The 14,597-nt window shown below is 44.1% G+C and overlaps 2 protein-coding genes and 1 non-coding gene across 5 annotated transcripts in view; all 3 read right to left on the reverse strand.

Moving 5' to 3' along the window:
* Positions 1-2,108, reverse strand: part of dennd4c (DENN/MADD domain containing 4C) — a 53,236-nt gene extending 51,128 nt beyond the window's left edge. Inside the window, exon 1 of one of the 3 annotated variants that reach the window (XM_064343508.1) lies at positions 1,762-2,108. The gene's annotated coding sequence lies outside the window, so the exon portion shown is untranslated. Of the gene's footprint in view, positions 1-1,274; positions 1,477-1,761 lie in introns of those variants that run through there. The other 2 variants (XM_064343506.1, XM_064343507.1) reach the window with 2 other exon arrangements.
* A 1,522-nt stretch (positions 2,109-3,630) lies between these two features.
* Positions 3,631-12,517, reverse strand: haus6 (HAUS augmin-like complex, subunit 6). Its single transcript, XM_064343509.1, has 16 exons — positions 11,945-12,517; positions 11,259-11,354; positions 11,076-11,154; positions 10,821-10,953; positions 10,304-10,448; positions 9,690-9,752; positions 9,095-9,149; positions 8,828-9,001; positions 8,242-8,435; positions 7,190-7,319; positions 7,008-7,110; positions 6,438-6,537; positions 6,048-6,153; positions 5,791-5,898; positions 5,204-5,330; positions 3,631-5,051 (listed from the first exon to the last, which is right to left on the reverse strand). The coding sequence occupies exons 1-16, from the start codon at positions 12,064-12,066 to the stop codon at positions 4,321-4,323; spliced, it is 2,466 nt and encodes an 821-aa protein (XP_064199579.1). The 5' UTR covers positions 12,067-12,517; the 3' UTR covers positions 3,631-4,320.
* Positions 6,244-6,374, reverse strand: LOC135260160 (small Cajal body-specific RNA 8). Its single transcript, XR_010331497.1, has one exon. It is a non-coding gene; the product is annotated as a small Cajal body-specific RNA 8 (non-coding RNA).
* Positions 12,518-14,597: the final 2,080 nt, after the last annotated feature.

Genomic DNA, 14,597 nt, shown 5'->3' on the forward strand with positions numbered 1-14,597 from the left:
TCATTTTTATGTGGACAGGGTAACAGAGGACACTACACTGACTCACTGAGGGGAAGCCTGCGCATCACCTATCTGTTGCATTGTGACTCCAAAAAAACAACCCCGACAGTATGACACGTGTATTAACGTCCTAATAAAACTACGGGGCCGGGTTGAAGCAGCAGGGCTGTGAGTAGGCTAAATGTCATGCGTGGGTCCTGCCGCGACCATCAGTAGCCACAGTAATGAGTCTGGACAGAGGACCGTTTACCCTGCCCGCGCGCAGCTGGAGAGGTGACGTCCTGTACAGGGAGGGCAGTGGAGGAATTGAGGCAGACATGGAAAAGTGGAAAGAATGACTTTGACTGACATTCCTTACGCTGCCCCAACACCGCAAGCAACGAAAACAGAATTCGGCTGTCAAAACACTGAGCCACAGAAATGCTAAGTTCCAGACTCTTGTAGTGATCAGGAAGGTACACAGACACATCTGTGTAAGGAAGTCCAAGTCATGCAAGCGCTCTGCCTATCATAACCAGTCAAAGATAAAAATCACACCACTTCAAAACGAGTTATTTTCTGTTGCCAGTAATACATTTTCAATGATCAATTTACCAACCTCAGCAGTCTCAATTGAGGCTACTTGAGTCTAAAGCTTGCCACACAAGACTTCAATCTTTTAGCTTCACCAGTAAACACAGTGAATGTTTTTCCACAAAACTACTTACAGCAGCTACTGCTCATATTTTCTTCCGACCTTATCAACGGCACTAAAATATAGGGAACAATGACAACGGCACTAACATATTGGGAAACTAAAGCATGGAGACCGAGTGGCAGTTGCATTTAGCAAACAACACTGCATTTTCAGGACGCTACGTCTATCTGATCAACAAATATCAATTGCTCCAGCACTGAATGACTCTTAACTATCAAGTTAGGAAACCCGACTTCTGCACGAACTTGCATTCAACTGTCCCTTGACAGAAACTCTGGTTTTCCTGTTAGTTTTGAGCGAGTCATCATCTTAGGGAAATTCTGACACTCGGTCAGAACCACACTTGCGGTCTTAATCGACATAGCCGTGCAACTGGCACAGCTCTCCAAGCATAAAAATGGCAGCAAATTTTTAATTCTGCAGTGGAGGTGCAGGCTACTTGTCATTTTAAAATTCTTTAGTGAACTTAGCCAACCAAACCATTCATATCAAGGAACAGCGTAGCCTAAGCGGTGTTGGTATTCGTTCACTACTGCGGATAATCAAAAGAACCGTGTCGGTTTAACAGGTAGCTTACCTGCTTTGTATTGACACACCCTATAGCACCTGCGCTGTTTGCTAAGAGAGCAAGAAGCGACCTACTACTTTTCAATGGGCTGGGGCCTAAGAATGAAGGTTGGGGGTTGCTGTAAGTTTACTGCACTATCATTGCATATTTTCGTTAAACTGTGTCACATCTCAACTCAGTTCCACACATTTTAAACCCCGGTTCGGCACGGAAGTGTCACATGCAGTAACAACATATGTAGCTACGAAGTGTAAATCAAACCAATATATCAATTTAGATAACGCGGGACAGGACAATCCACATACCGGCGCTGCATCATAAATTTGGCAGTAAATAGCCTACCCTGCTGAATTGGGAGTTAATAGGATAACGATACAAAGTTTGACCGCACGCTCAAAATAAGGATCCTTCTATCGCAACAGTTAAGGAAAACATTTGCTTGTCATTAAGATTAAAATCAGTCGTCTATCCAGTGAAGCAACAAGTTAACACTTACCAGCTGTTTTTATACTACTAAAAGAAACAATGTTGACATGTAGGCAACTTGCTGCTTTCAGCTCCGTATGGTATTCCGCCCTTGCAGATTAGAAGACATCCACTTCAAATACAGAACGACTGCACTTCTGTGATACGTGGAAACTTTCTTTTACACTTTTTTGCGGTACTCTTATCAACAGCTAGCTGTCTGTGCAAGCGGGCGCCATGTTTGTGTTTTGTTACTTTTGTGAGCTCTTGAGCCTTCTGTCTGCTGCTAAAGGCGGAATGGAACCGCCCAGACTGACTGGGGCTTAGAGGACTGGGTAAACGCGCGTTCCTGCTCTTTCTCGGGTTTATGGTGCCCTCTGTCTTCAGTTCAGATGCAATGAAACGCAAATGTGCGTGAATGCAACAAGTGGCCAGTTCTTCAAGTGTTCACGAGTTTAATCATGCAACGAAAGAAATGATTAATTAACCACTGCATCATTTCTAAAAGCACAAAGGGTACGGAAGATTATCGATACGAAGGTTGGTAGCTCTTCAGACAAGTTACTCAAATTTAGCAGGACGACTTTTGCTGTTATTTGCGAATTTTCGAAACAACTGAAAACATGGATTTTTGTCGGATGTCGTTGTCAGCATCAGGGGAAAGCGCAAAATGCAGATTCCTTTATCGCGCTCAGTTTGCTTCGCTGGCAGATATGCAAAATTAAATGGGAACAATATCGTTGCATATAAAAGCGCACATGCGTATAAATGTAAATATATATTTTACTCTTAAAATTACACCCCTCCCCATTTCACTGAGGGGGCGATTAGTTTCAGATGATTGCCAAGAGCTTGTACCAGTAATACAGTAATAGGCCTACTTTTCCGGCATCCTAAAGATGTGTATTTGCATTCATACTTCCTTAACAACCCTTCTATATGGGACGGCAATTAAATACATGGGACCGTTTATTATGACACATAACCGAGGCATTTCGTTTTTTGCCCTGGCCAAAATTCATCCCGGGTCAGGCGGACTTCATGCTTGTTAGTTTGGCAAACAGTTTATGATTGCCTTGGATGTTCAGCACCCCCCTATGGTGATGAATGCAATTGCATTTTCAGTTTGCAACATATTACACAGTAACTATTTAGTCCATGGAGAGTCAAATCTTATCGAAAAACGGCCGAGCTGGGTGCAGGTTTTTGTTTTACCCCAGCACTAAGACACCAGGAATGCGTCCCAATATTCGAAAAATGGAGGTGAGGGGTAAAGAGTAATGGGACACTCCCTATTTTGCTTATCAAGGTCTTGATTGAAGACCATGATTAGTTTAGTTCAATCAGGGGCCATAGTGCTGGGCAAAAATTAAAAAAACCTGCACCCACACCAGCCCTTTTTGTGCAAGACCCCTGATTTAATCAGTATGCCTTTTTGTGACCATCATTCTACTAGTGGGGCTCAAACTCTGTCCTGGGGGACCAGAGTATATTGGTTTACGCCACAGCCAATCTCTTGCTCAATTAAGGCTGAGCACATGTCCGAATCAACACACTTGCCTACTATTGAGTATACAAGTAGTATACATACAACTTGTGTACTCCGTAGGCAAGTGTGCTGATTTGGACACAGCCCAGGCTTTTCAAGCTCACTTGTACTCAGTGGCTGAAGATTCTCCACAAGGGGGAACCAATTAGCTATGTTTCACATCATTGCATTACAGGCATTAGCAGACACTCTTACCCAGAGTGACTTGCACTCCTTTATGCATAAAATTAAAAAGACATCACCTTAAACGTAATGCAGGAATGGCTCCTTATTTGCTTTGTCTTCAAATTCTTCATCTACCAAATGGTTAGTCAAGTGGCCAGGTGTCCACACTTTCAACTAGGAGCACAATGTGAATATGGGACTTTTACTCTTCATGGTGTGTATAGCCATTTCTTACAAAATGTGCCTTAAGAGTAAATAATCCCTCAAAATATGAAGTGTCCAATTATGAAAAATGGAGTTTAATAATAACCTGGGATTGTAATTGTAGTTGGAATGAAAACAAACATGCACAGGAGTCCCCAGCACCCATTCCAAGGTCTACGATTAGCGATTAGCACAAGTGTGATCCAGGTTACTTGCTATCATATTTTGAATAATTCTGCTTCAATCCTTAGGGGATTTTTTTTTAAACATCCGAGTCAGACAAAAGTTTATTGGGAAAATGTACAAGATTATTTACAGTCAGTATACAATTTGTATATATTTTTTTGTACATTGAATTCCTACTTTCCTCCCAAATTTGTTCAGTTCAGACAGTGCAATTTTATTTTTAATCGTCAAATGGATAAAAATCTCCAAGGTTAGACGGCAATGGAAGTCACCTAAATTAAATATTAAGAGTACAGAGCAGACTTTACATGTAAAAAATTCATCAAAAGTTCAGATTAGAAAGAGGTGCTAGGCTCACAGTTGGCTTTTCAGCAGAGAAAACAAACTGCTTTTCACTTAATTAGAAAAAACTACATGCAAACACTAAGCGCTGAAGATTTCGGTTTTAAAATGGTGGCCGGGCTTTGCGGCCACCCTGGAGTGGTCTTAGGGCATGAGGTCATCTATGGGGGAGAAGGTGGCCAGTTTGGGAAGGCTCAGCCGTTCCCTGCTGGAGAGAGGGGGACTCTCCAGCGCGTCCAGGTCGAGGGAGAAGACTCTGCTGCCAGCCTCCCAGTCCCCAGCCTCGGGGAAGTTCCCAGCATTCAGAGGGGAGGGCGGCTCCGGGGTCTCCCCTCCGCGGTGCGTGAAGGACGCCTCGCAGTAGTCTTTCCGGATCCGGCTGAACCGGGAACGCAGCGCCGCCTCTGGGTCGGCAGCGGAGGACGGGATTTTCGGGAGGACCAGCTCGTTCTCCTCCTCCTCCATGAGGCCAAGCTCGTTCTCCTCCTCCTCCTCCGTGAGGCCAGGGGTGTCCGGGACCCCGTCGCTGGAGCTCAGAATGCTCTCGCCGCCCAGCAGCTCCGGGATGGTCTCGCAGGCGATCCCGAAATGGATGACGTCGCTGCTGCTGCCGCTCTGGCCCCGCGTGGCGTCCAGCTGGGCCGAGTCCCAGGACAGGGTGGAGTGCAGAGAGTCCCCGGGCTGCCCGGGCAGGGGGGTGAGCGGGGAGGCTGCGTCGGCGTCCCACGCCAGCCTGCTAGTCGGGAGGGGCGTGTCCGCGCTGGGTCGGGTCCTCGAGGCGTCGGACGTTCCGTCTCTCGGGCTCCCGGAGAGCTGAGCCTTTTCAGCTTCTCCCTCCTCCAGCACACGTCTCCACGAGCTCTTCACCTCTGAAACTGAACGAGGAGAGAAAGCCTTCTTTATCTTTTATCACCTGCACAGGCGAGCTGGTCAACATTCCAGAAGGAATTATCAGGCTGTCAAGGCATGCCTTTTCCCCCCTTAGTCAGCACCTGCTGGTATGTTTCAGGGGCTGTAGGGCACTCACTCAGGCTTTCTGGGGTGCGGGGGATCTGCTTCCTGGTTGAGAACGGGTCCAATAGGGTGCCGAGCAGGGCCTCCAGCTCCATGCCTTGTCTGCTGTAGTCAGGGCTGGCGGTGACCCCGTCTGCAAACTGCACATGCGCACAGTTTGGGGGGGGGGGGGGTGGCAATATTACATCAAACATGCAGTACAGTGAACAGCTTCCGCTTTCACACCTCACAATATACATCATAGGTTGCCACAGTAACTCCATTGCAAACAAGGGTTGTCAGTAGACATCAGCCCTTTGCAACATCCCACAATGCACCCTTGGGGATCTCAGGAAATGCCCACACACAGAACTGCTCTTTGTGTCGACTTCCCAGTGTGTGACAAGAGGAAAGTGGTCTGTACTCTTCTATAGAAGTGGCCCACTTGTAAACTGAAATGTGTGGTTATGTGGAAAATTGCTAGCGGAAAATAAAACATTTACGAATCTAAAAATACATCCTAGCAGGTTCCCTGCGCTGTTCACTCAACCTCACCCTACCTGTACAGGATGAGCACATGGTGAGAAAGACCAGGACTAAGACTGGTGGCTTCACTTTTACCTGCTCTGCCAGGTTGTCCCATTCCCTGTCCATGATCATGGCCGCCTTCTCCACTGCCGCAGTCTTCTGCCGCGTTCCTCCCACCGGTGCAGTCTTCCGATCGCTGGCCTGTCAGAGACTCGTTTAGTCACATGACTTTTCCCCCCAGAGTGATGTCAGGAACAACCAAAAGCATGCAAAACATCACGTTGCCATGTTCAAGCTGTTTCCTCTGTGCAGAGGTTCTTTAATTGCAGTTGGTTAAAAATGCAGCCCACCTGGAAAGGTTTAGGAGAGGGAGCTTGGCAAGGAGTTGATGGTCTTGGAGAAGGCACAGAACTGGGAGCCGGCGTTTCACTAGGTTCTGATGCGGGGAGGCAAATGCTGCATAGAAAAGATTAAATACAGTTAAATACAAGACCCCTTGTGAACCGGCTTTCATTCCTTTGTCTAGAGAAATGAGGTCTCTGTTGGAGATGTCAGCCTCGTATCTGTCCGTTGCGATTTCTCTCAGTTCGCCCCGGTCATCGAAAGGCAAGTATAATGTAGGGAGGATCTGTGGCAGACAGGACACTGCTGAGGCCTGCCTGGGTATCGCCCTCCCAGAGCAGATGAAAGGGCAAAGCTTTAGCCACACACATAGCACCATTCACTCATTACAGCAGTACCTCTGCAGGTCTTCCAGGTCAGCGGTCTCTCCATCTGCATTCTCTGAAGAATCTGAACTTTCGACTGGGGCCTCCTCCTTTACCGATCCCACTGTGGGGGCTGGGGGAGGCATTAAGAAGGTAACCACAGAAATGAATTTGAATGAAGTTGTAACTGACAACCTTCTCACTAGTTATACAGCTTTTCGGTAACACTTAACCATTCCAGCCTGTTATTAATTACATCCTCACAGTTCAAACTTAAGGGATTATCGTTATTTATGCAGATGAGCTCCACTGAAAAATATATTTACATTGATTCTACTTTTCTGGCTATCATTTACAGGAAGAGTTCTGTACCTTGAAAAAGCTGAAACCAACAACCACTTATATTTAAGAGGGCGGTCGGAAAAAACTAAACTGACTGTTACATATCGACTTTAGAAAATTGATTCAAAACAAAGTTCTTGCAAAATTTTAGACCTTTAAAATTTCCAGACACGCTAGCAAATGGAATGCTAATATTTATACGAAACCCAGAAACAGAGACGAGACACTCTGGAATCAGTGAACATGCGTTTGTTGACCCACCGGGCAGCTTGGCTGGATACAGCGAGAAGACGCTGGATTTGAAGCTGCCCTCAGCGGCCGGCTCAAAACAAAGGGGCGCCATTGGGGAGAGGAAGTCGAGCGCCTGGGAGAAAAACATGAGTCAGAAACCTGCTCTCCCTCAGGCCAGCGTTTCAAACGCAGGCTTCGCCGTCCCGACTCACCGGATCCTCGTTGAGGAATGAAGTCAGCGGCCTCCGCTCCAGGCTGTCCTCCCACTTCCTGTCCCAAGCCTGCTCCATCTTCTGGATAAATGCCTTCACTTCAGGAATGTCCTCCTTGGAAATCCTTTTCCTGGTGGCGATTCAAAGCTCACTCACTCAACAGAACTGCAGTAGCAGTTCTCTTGAGACAAAAGAATGTCTTGTGATGGTGCAACCATAATTTAACCCACATTGCCAATGTAATTAGTCAAAGCAGCATATAAGTCAAAGCAACATTTTGGCAATGAATACCTGACTGTAAAAACAGCTGCTACAGCTACCCTTGGAGACTTTATGGACTAATTCAATACCCACGTCGAGGATTTACTCACTCATATGCAATTATTAAACTACATATTTCAGAAAGGTTTTATGCAAATACAAACTGCACTGTCTGAGATAGCTGCATCACAGTTATTCTAAGGAACACCTAAAAGGAAGTACAAAGAATGCAAGCTGGCAATATTTACTTCCACATACTGTATTACGAGTATCTACCACCAGGCTATAAACAAGACAAAACCTGGGTCCTCAACTTAGAGCGAGACCGAAAATGAAAAATGAACACTTATTCTTTTGAAAGAATTGCATTACTTCAGCACTTTTATGCATTCATTTTCTTTTTGAGCAGCCCACCTACATGCAGATGCTAGCATTGTGATTTGAGGTCGACTGATTCTGAAGGGATGTGTGCTGTGAGTGAGCTGCTGAGCTCTCCCGCATGTGTATCTCCATCTATAGCACAGGGGTCAAGCTCCAGTCCTGGAGGGCCACAGTGTCTGCTGGTTTTCACAGAGTCAAGTCATTTAAGTGGCTTAAATGAACCAGTGGTTCAGTCAAGTCCTTGATTGGCTAAATAACCCACACACCTTGTTCTCAAGTCCTTAATTAGCAGGTGACTGAAAGGAAACTACAAAAACCTACAGACATTGTGGCCCCCTTAAGACTCAATTGGATGTCCCAGATCTATAGCACCTGTGTGCGTTTCCTCAGGAGGCTCCAGCCCCTCCTACCTCGTGAGTCTGACTGCCTCCAGGGAGCGCCTCAGGAGCAGGGCCTTCTCCTCCATGTGCTGCAGGTCCGGCCGCGGTGCAGCGCCCCCGACCCGCTCGCGCTCCTCCCGCAGGAGGCGCAGGGCCTCGTTCAGCAGCTCCAGGAGGCGCAGCACGTTCAGCTGGCCCTCCTCGTACACGCTCCCCGTGCTCGACTGATGCACAGACACGGGGGGGGGGGGAAGGAGGTCAGCTCTCGGAAACACGAGGGATTACGAAGCACTGCTTCGCAATCCCTCACTATAAAGAGGTCAGGGAGGATGGCTGCTCTGTAGAAGTACCCAGCCATCCAGTTACATTCACTTGGCCATGTCTTACAATGGAATTTATGAAGCTAATGTACAAGGCCTTTTCCATTAGAAACTCAGCACGTCAATTATTTTAATAAGTCTCAAGAAAGTGTATGTCAAGAATGCCATTGTAATGTTCTTATTTTTCAATGAAGTGAAATTAGTTTGTGACTTTATCCAGGGCCAGTGATACTACTACATGTGCTACATGAATAAACTCACACGTGAATTTCTCTATGATCGGGGTCTGTTCTCACCGACTGAGCTGATTTTTCAACCTGCTCCAGCAAAACTTTGGGGATGTTTATAGTGAGGTCCGTCCCGTCCAAGGTGTACTGGTCAATGTTTCCCTTGACAACGCAGTCCACAACCTTCCTCTCCTCTTCCAGAGTGGACAGGATGTTGTTTACATCTGTCCAGAGGGAGCGGACCTGCAAAGGACGGGGAAGCAACACAGGTCATGCTACTCATTTTTTAGCACAGTGGTGTTGAGAAATAGGCATGAAGATGCAAGGAAAACAAACCTTCAGAATCTTCTCAGACTGAAGACGCATCTTCTCTTCACCTTCCTTCTCATGCCTTAAAAAAAGAGATACATTTATTCAAATCAATGTTATTTGTATACCGCATTTTTACAGAAAACAGTCAAAGACACTACAGACTATTGGTTTAAAGAGAGTCTTTTCTAAGAACTGTGGAGAGGTAAAGGCTACCCCAAAAAGGCATGATATAATCAAGGCAGGAGAATGATATTTGATGGCAAAATTCATGTAGAGATATGGGACATTCCCCACCATCCTCACACAAGTAAGATGACATGCCTGCAATGCCAATTCAATTCCTTGCATCTCAGAATTTGAACCAAAACAACGATAAATCAAGTTCAGTGCAGATCAAAGCCATTTTTCACCAGGTGGGAAAACACTAGTTTTATTAAAGCAGTACTAAGTCTAAATGTTTACTAATTTTCTTCTTTGAGACCAGCCTGTAAAATAAAAATGATCCATGACCGCTTGAGCAGGCTCTCCAGCTACAGGGACATTGCACATCTGGCTGTGCAAATACAAAAGTAGGCTGCACAAGCAGGTAGCCTTCTGGAAAAAATGAAAATAAACTTACTTCAGCAAGCTGTCAAGTTGGGCATCTTCAGCCCTCAAATCCCTTATTGATTTGACCAGCGCCCTGTGAGACGGGGAGAGATTTAAACGCATTAACACCAATTTAGGAATGTTCAGCCACAATTTAATCAAAAGTACACACTTTAATACTCAAGAACTGTTAAAACTGTGACAGTAAAAGTCACAATGCCTAGTGGCCATGTAATACATTGCACTTAGTTAGATCATGGAATTCATACAAGTCCTGGCAAGCCAGTCTCTGATAAAATGTACATGTATGTGTCTCAGTTTTACCCATAAGAATTTAACTCTAGCTTGCTCTAACATCTGCTTAATTCTGGAATGAGGTGGGGTAACTGAGTGCAAGCAAAACACAAATCTGTTGTTCAAACTGCTTGCATGGCTGCAACATACAGACTATTTTAGGGGCTGTTACACATTCTGGCAGCCCATGTCTTCATCTCTTAAATTACACGACGTAGTGTCCAAACGACTGTCCTCCACAGGTAAATCTCTCGGTCAGGAGCAAGTCTAATCGTAGTAAACCGCAATGTGATACTAAAAAGCACCGTCACCCGTCACTCTGTTTAGACTATCAAAGAGGGCAGAACTCACCGCGCTTTGCGCTGGTACTCCTGGATGAGCTGGTCCTGCTCCACTGCAGTTCTCTGAAACCTCCGCCTCACCAGCTGAAACCTCAGCATGGCCGTCTCCAGTGACTGAGCTTTAGCAGCCGAAGCTTCGGGAATCCACGTTTTGTCTTTCAGAGCAGGACAAAAAAAAAAAAAATTTAAAAAAGGGTTAGCTTCTTCCAATAGAATATTTTATGAATTTGTCAGGTTTGCTAACAACTCAGCCGAGTCTAGCACACTTGTGCATGTCCATTATCCTTCTCTATATTAAAACTGCACAAACTCCACTAAAAGCACCAACATCCTTCCTTTTCAAGTTGCTCTAATGGCTAAGCTCTCTGCTAAAAGAGAAAGGTGTCATCTTACAAAAAGCCCCCTTTAACCAACAGAATCTCCATGCAACATGCATTTCCATGTCATTCTACCCCAAACTAATTCGAAGCGTTAACACTAACATACCACACGTGAAACCATGCTGCACTAACATAGTATTGCATTACCTGTGGAAAAGGTTTTCATCTCTTGCAACATGACATGCTTGGCCAAGTGAAGCATCACATTTATGAACTTGGGTCCCCCAGGTGAAAGAAACAAGGACGCCACAACTTTGGGGAAGGCATTCCCACGTTCGGCCTGAGGGGAAGCAGTTTCAGTATTTTCAGTAAAATGCTCACCCTAATCTGGGCTACATCAGGAAATAAGGTATTAAAAAAAATAAAAGAAAAAAAACTCGTGTCCTTAGGTCCAGTCCTTACCCCGATTTCCCGAAACCAATTGTAAGTCGCTTTACGAAATTCCGCATCAGCCTTCCAACCCATAACTGGCCAACAATGCCTTTGTGGGGGAAAAAAAGGCAAAATGACGGATGTTGTGCAGAAAGTTTCCAAAATCTAGAGACATCATCACAAAAAGACCCAACTTTCATCGTCTTAACTTACCTGAACACCTCATTGACTCGTGAAGGGTTAAGTTTTTCAAACAAGAAGTGAGCGACGACGTAGAAGGCATCTTTGTTTGGAGTGTCAAACATATTACTGCATGGGGTGAAAAAGATTATGAATCAGTTGGTGAAACAACTAAAAATACGCATTTCTATCACGTTAGCAGAAGCACCCAGGCAATTAATACAAGACATATAACCCAACTTTAACATTACCTTATATAATTATTGACATTACTGCAATGTTGTACCGTGTTTGTTGCGCTAGGTAGTTCGCTTCTGGTGTAAAAAAGCAACATTCACAGCTGCTAAGTGCAGCAAAGAATTTGAGTTATATTAACCAGTCATTAGCCGCCAAACTTTAAACAATAGTTTCGCTGGCCTTAGTTATGTTTCCATCATGTTTATGTAATATTGCTTCGCAAACTCATCGGCGTAAGCTCGACTCGATATAAAGGCCCCAGGGGTCTACAAAAGGTTATACATCTTAACAATAGCAGCAATCGTCAAACAGAAAAATCCCTACAACAAACGTTAACGCTACCCAACGCTGGCTGCTTGGCAACAGGGATAATGGTCAACTAATACAGAACGTTTTAAAATCATTATTCATCATTAATGACTGATTAACAGATTCGGGAAACAAGTATGGAAATTTAGATATGACTGTTACAAGTTACTCACATGCCTAACGTAATTCCTCGTTTGCTTGAGCCGCCAGAGTTAGCCGCGATTTCGGGCTGCAATCCAAGACTCAGGAGACTCCACCATAAATACTTGGCATTCGATTTCTGAAGGCTAGACATGTTTGCTCAGTTCGTACTAGCTACAAATTATATAAAGCCAGTGGAAAAATAATTGTTTACTGCATGAAACCAGCTAGCAAGCTAAATAGCTAGCTAGCTAATCTTAACCCAATATCGCCATCTACAAAAAACCCAGCCCTAAAACTGAACATCGGTTTCCAAATATAGCTGGACTTCAGCCGCGTCCCCCGAACTCAACCAAACAATTCCCATTCAAGACACACCCAGCCACCAAGCACTTTGACTCCGTTTTAAAGTTAAAAGGCGACTGGTTCCAAAATCTTCAAACCGATAGAAAGTTATGAACGTTAAAAAGATGTCTGCATTTATACGTGCTTCTTTCCTATTCCACACTTTTATGTTTGCCACTCCGTTAGTCCGTTTCGCTTTGCTAAAAACCGCCAATTCCTTTCAAGGCGAGTGCGTTGCCCCGGAATATATTCTGCAGTTGAATGACTACTTCCGCTTTCGAGCTACGCAGTCAACGCATTACTTCATCATCATTTATACAGTCGTTCACCAGCACTAATAAACTGGCGATTCACAGACCTAGAGATCTACGCTGCATTTGGGTTTATGATCTGCTAAAGGCTCGTACTATTTCATAATTTGCATATAAAATGTGCCTTTGTTAGAATATCTGGAGGCGTAACATGCTGCATACTGTAAATGTGCAAATGCACTATGTCTACTAATAGGTGCAGGTAATGTTGTACAACTGACAACGAGCGCCTGCTTGTTTACAGATATTTTTTCACTAACATAAATGAATGTGCATGAGTTGAATAGGCCGAGGGTTGCTTGTTACAGCATTAGATCATGTATATGAAAAGTGCCACAGTTTGCAGTTTTTATTATTTATTTTGCTGGTCAAAGTAAGGCAAACTGATACTAATTAAAAATGGAATGAAAATGCTTTAAGGCTTTATATTTAACCTACTGTTATTTTTTTAAAAAAAGTCTTTAAAATAATATTCTAAAACAGACATAATTGTTTTTATCAATAGGGACAGTTTACAAAATGTAAACACTTCAGCCCTAAATGTAATGTGACATGACATGGTTGGGCTAGAAGGGAATTAAGGAAATAGTTTGCTGTGATACTTTCTGCTTCAGCAGTTTCTTTTTTTATTAATCCTATTATTGTGTTCCAATACATGTCTGGATGGCATTGCTTTTGGCTGTTACCAAAATATGTAGAACTTGCATAAAGACTTGCATATTTTTAGGTAAGAAAGAAGGTGAGGAAAACTTGAATATTTTACAATGATGGTAGCTTTTCTTTTCCAAAAATTTAATGGTTTACATTCTATATCATAAGTTAGTGTGTGTGTGTATGTATAAACCCCCTGTTTTGGTACAACAAGATATCTCAACAACAGAAGTTCAACTCTACTAACATTTAACACATTTGACCGAATACTGAAGTTGAATTACTGAAGGCCTTAATACAGTACTTCTTTTGCACCAAAAACTGCATTTGTATGGACAGTAAATAGAACTACATAAGAGGTACACTGAAAAGAATGCAACCAAATCATAGTCGTGTAAACTGTATACAAAGAAGCCAGAGTTGTGCGTGTTTCTTTGGGAATGTGGAAAGTATATTCAGTTACAGACACCAGGGCAGAATAACTGGAAATATTTTATTACAGTTCATGAACTGAGAAATGAATCACAACTAAATCTCCAAGCAAGTGCAGTTCTCAAAATATCAAGTGTTGAGTGTGAATATTATATTGCTAAAATTTCCACTCTGGTAGAGGGTGTACTGGAGCAGTCAAATTACCAATCTTCCTCCTCATCTTCGGAATAATCACCTGGTTCAGAGGCCAGGTCTGTGATGGTGAAATCAGGCACCTGTCCATGGGAAATACTGGTTAAAATGAGCTTGGTTGTCTTTTTTTGGGGTGGGTTGGGGGGTGCGCCAGCGTGAGGTATGACCAGAAAAAACATGGGTAATAAATTAAATACGGTAGCCATTTCACTTTTCTAGCATGGGCCCCACGGTGTCATGGCAAATCTGGTTTGTACCAGTGCCTACAGTAGCCCAGCAGAGAAACATACAACTGGACTTAGCATCACCCAGGGAAGGGATGGTTTCATTTGGCCAGAAAGACAGTGCGCTATTGTACACCAGCGCCCCCACTGGTCGACTGGGCACCTGCACATGAAGCGTCTTCCTCCGACTCAAGCTTGTGTGAGTCAGACTTAAGCGCTGTGTTTGTGATGAAAAGTGGCAGCAGATCTCAAGTGCCTTTGAGGAGGGCACATGCTTGCTTTTACTGTTCCAACCTCCCAGCACTGACATACATATACACAACTGGGCATTTCACACAAGGGGGAAAAAAGCATTACAAACTGCAGCTTTGACTGGCAAATTTAAACAATACCACCACTGGGATGAGAGGTAATGTACCTTCCCTTAATGCAGGGGTGCAGAACTTACTGGTTTTTGTTCCAACCAATTACCTTAGTTTTTGTATTTTGGCAGCTCTATAGAGCATATACAAATGTCAGATCAAGATATG

This window comes from Anguilla rostrata, chromosome 7 (assembly GCF_018555375.3).
Source record: "Anguilla rostrata isolate EN2019 chromosome 7, ASM1855537v3, whole genome shotgun sequence".
Lineage (NCBI taxonomy): Eukaryota > Metazoa > Chordata > Actinopteri > Anguilliformes > Anguillidae > Anguilla > Anguilla rostrata.

Coding starts and splice junctions, on each gene's coding strand:
- haus6 (XM_064343509.1), bottom strand. CDS start 12,066: ATGTCTAGCCTTCAGAAATCGAATGCCAAGTATTTATGGTGGAGTCTC. Junction 10,954..11,075: donor ATTGGTTTCGGGAAATCGGG/GTAAGGACTGGA, acceptor GCTTCCCCTCAG/GCCGAACGTGGGAATGCCTT. Junction 6,538..7,007: donor GTATCCAGCCAAGCTGCCCG/GTGGGTCAACAA, acceptor TGCCTCCCCCAG/CCCCCACAGTGGGATCGGTA.